The sequence below is a fragment of the Cariama cristata genome, unplaced genomic scaffold, assembly GCF_000690535.1.
Source record: "Cariama cristata isolate BGI_N322 unplaced genomic scaffold, ASM69053v1 C11493842, whole genome shotgun sequence".
In the NCBI taxonomy this organism is placed as follows: domain Eukaryota; kingdom Metazoa; phylum Chordata; class Aves; order Cariamiformes; family Cariamidae; genus Cariama; species Cariama cristata.
In genome coordinates this window covers 1-3,320 of record NW_009646078.1, presented here as the reverse complement: position 1 = coordinate 3,320, position 3,320 = coordinate 1, and the positions used below count along the sequence as shown (strand labels likewise).

At 48.0% G+C, this 3,320-nt stretch overlaps 1 protein-coding gene across 1 annotated transcript; it reads right to left on the bottom strand.

Annotated features, from left to right (window-relative positions):
* Positions 1-390: 390 nt before the first annotated feature.
* Positions 391-3,278, bottom strand: LOC104168221 (centrosome-associated protein CEP250-like; the record flags this gene model as incomplete). The annotated part of the gene is made up of 3 exons (XM_009708735.1): positions 391-498; positions 925-1,080; positions 2,746-3,278. Coding segments are annotated over 3 exons (797 nt in total), but the record flags the coding sequence as incomplete, so codon positions are not given.
* Between the last annotated feature and the right edge of the window lie 42 nt (positions 3,279-3,320).

The window sequence follows — 3,320 nt, the reverse complement described above, 5'->3', positions numbered from 1 at the left end:
CTAGGCAAGTCCAAGACCAGACCGAGGTGAATGATGTTGTTTGGCTGTGGCCAACGGCTCTGTCTGACTGACACTGCCCGGCGTCCTCACTTCCTGACAGCATCCTGCAAAGTCCAGGCTGTACAGCAGTGCAGCCACAGCTGCTTTTGATGAGAGCTTTCCTACTCCTCACCTGGTTCTGGAACTCAGCTAATCGACGACTGCAGCAAGCGTGAGGCTCCTCCTGTGAAGGAAATACAAGGATTTCTTTTTAGTCTCCAGTCTGGCCAGGGCCAGGGTCTACATTCAACTTCTGTTGGGTCTATACCGGGGGGCTGCTACCACTGGGATTTGCCATCGTTCCTCCGTATGGCCGGACCCTCCTGCCACCAAGGAAGATTCTGTTCTCACCTCTCCAGAAGCAGGCATCTTGTGCTGGTCAGAGAGAGGAAACGCGCAGGCGTCTGGCAGCGACCGACCACTACAATACCTCTTCAGTCTCCTCCGTTCACGTTCCACCTGCACGTTGGATAGGAGAAAGGGTCACAGAAACCTGCCATCAAACACAGAGCAAAAGGACCTCTAGACATCATGGCAAAGAGATGTCTGCTCAGAGACCACTGATTGCACCCGAGAACACTGGGGGCAAAAAGCCCTCCAAGTAGACTACGGAAAAGAAAGAGCAAGAGGAAACAGATCCTGACACAAGAGGGTCAAATGTGTGTGTATGGGGACACTGGGGCAAGAAGGGAGGTACCAGAGGAAACGTGCATTGGTGAAGGCAATGGGGGGCCAGAAAAGAGAGAAAACACGCAAGTGTGTGTCCGCAGGGGAAAGTGAGAGATGGAAAGAAACAAGCAGAGGACTCCAAAGTGCTGTCTGTGGAAACGGGCTGTGTTCCAGAGGACCGTGAGGCTTTGCAGAGGCAGCGAAAGCCTGGTTTACCTGCTCAAGCATCCTCCTGAGCTCAGCATTGAGTTGCTTCAGCTCCTCTTTCTCAAGTTCCAGCCTTGCAACTGCTCGCTGCAGACGATCCAGCCGCTGGGACAGGATTCTCTTCTCCGAGAGCCAGGATCGCTGCTCCCCTTCTGCAGTAGCCTGCTGGGTATTCAGAGAGGAGATTGTGTGAGCTGGTGCCACAGAACGGTTACGAGGGCCAGAATCAAGTTGGGGAGCGTGACCGGACTCAGGAATGCACAGTGCTAAGTCCCTAAGTGCTTTTCCTCCTGCTCCACAGGCCCAAACAACACCCTCTTGTCCTGGGGCCCTTCCTCCAGATCACCTTCGAGAAATGGACTTGTTTGTTCTGGACATGCTTCCTGCTACTTTTGTTCAGTGTTGTCCATTCTGGTCTAGAGTGAGACTGCAAACATTCCTTTCCTATTCAGCCACTTCATGGCTCTACAAAGGTCTGTAGTCTTTCCAGATCCCTCTTGCTGAGCCATTTCTTGTCCACCATGACGACTTCCACATTTACATCTTCCTCTTAGGGAAGCTATTTAACATCTCTGGTCATCCTCTTTGACCTTCTCTGTGTATTCTGTCTATGGTTCCACTCCCTGTCCTTGGACAACCAAACAACACCCAAGATGTGGGTGAAGCATGTATTTTTGCAGTGATAAAATACTACAGTTTTGGTCTCTATTCCCTTTCCCTGTTACCTCATCATTATAGAACTGCTCTTTGGAAAAAAATAAATCACATTATCAAGCAAGCCCTGTGTACTGCTGTGAACCTGGCCAAGAGCCACCTTCCCTCTCATGGGTTTCTTGATGAACTGCTCCCTGAAGCAATCTCTGACAGCATCTAAAAATATAGTCTTGATATCAGCACTATACCGATCTATATGGATGCAACTGCGTTACCTGATCTAATGCTGTTGCATGCCTTATCCGGAGGGATGCAACTGAAATCTCCAATTGTTTTCATGTTTCCTGCCCTTGTCACTTCTCTGCTTCCCATCAACAGATCACAATACCTGTCATCATCCTGGTCAGGCTGGTAGTAATATTTCTCAAGTAATGTAGAAATGTATAAATATAGTATTTTCTTAGTAGCTTTTTTTTATAGGCCTGTATACTAACGTAATGCTAAAAGTACTGGCAGAGTCGCAGGCAAGTTTGCAGCACAGACTGTTGCAGCTCTTCCACTAGCAGTACCCGAGTCAGATCACCTTGGTGAAAGCCACACAAATTTGCCTTTGTGCTTTTTTGGACTGCGGCACAAGTACATCCTGAATGGGCAATGAAGCCTTTAACCTGATCAGCCAACAGCTGGTATTCCATTCTTTTTAATACACTGGAAAAGCTGTACCTCAGAAATCTACATCTCTAAAAGCATCCTCTAAGCACCATCAGTGTAGCTGCTGTTCAGCCATCGTTATAAAATCCTACTAAGTTGATTACATCAGTCTGGTCAACTGTGCCCTTTCCTTTCCCTGCCAAATCCTAACCATGACACGCTGGCTGAGCTTGCCTAGACAGGAGAGAACCAATTACCCACCCCCACCTTTGGGACTTGAGTTAAAATTAACGCAAGCTCTGTGGTTCTTTCAGTAGTTCTGGGCTGGACAGAAAACATTCTAGCAGGTGAATGGTCTCTGGCCAGAGGTATATAGACAGGCAAGCCTGCTGGCTGCAATCCTGGTTTCTTTGGCCAAGCAGGACATATATTTAGGGGAACATATATCCCTATGTCTTTGTAGGAAACACCTTTAGAATCCTTTGTAGACATTTTAGTTGACCGATCATCAATCACAATGCCTACCTGAAGATGAAATCGGTCCTTGTCCCTCTCTGAAACCATACTCTGCAGGACGGCTATTTCTTCCCTCACAGTCCCGTTGGCCATTTCACTCCTGGTAAGGGCAACAGTCAGTGCCTGTGCCTTCTCTTTCCATTCCATTTCTCTGCTTTCCGTCTGCTTCAACATCGCAGTCACACACTCCAATTCTTCCCCCTTTGCTTTCCTCTCATCTTCCAGTTGTCGGGTCAGCTCCTTCTGCCTTTGCAAGAGACAGTCTCTCTCCTGCAGAACTTTCCTCTTCTCTGCTTCCTCTTCCTCCCAGTTTTGGAGTTTCTGGATTTGTTTCTTTAGGGTCTGCCTGTCATCTTTCCATCGCAAAGCTGATGCTAATTGTTTCAAGAGCTCACTCTGCCTCCTAAGCTCTTCTTCTCTCCCTGTCAGAGTCTTCTCTAAATACTTGACTCTCTCTCTCTGGTTCTTGATCTCTTCATCCTTCTTTGTCACAGTCTGCTGAACACATTGGAGATCTTCCTGAAGAGCTCTTTTTTCATCTTCTAACTCTGTCCCTATCTCTTCTTGCTGGGATCTGATCTCCT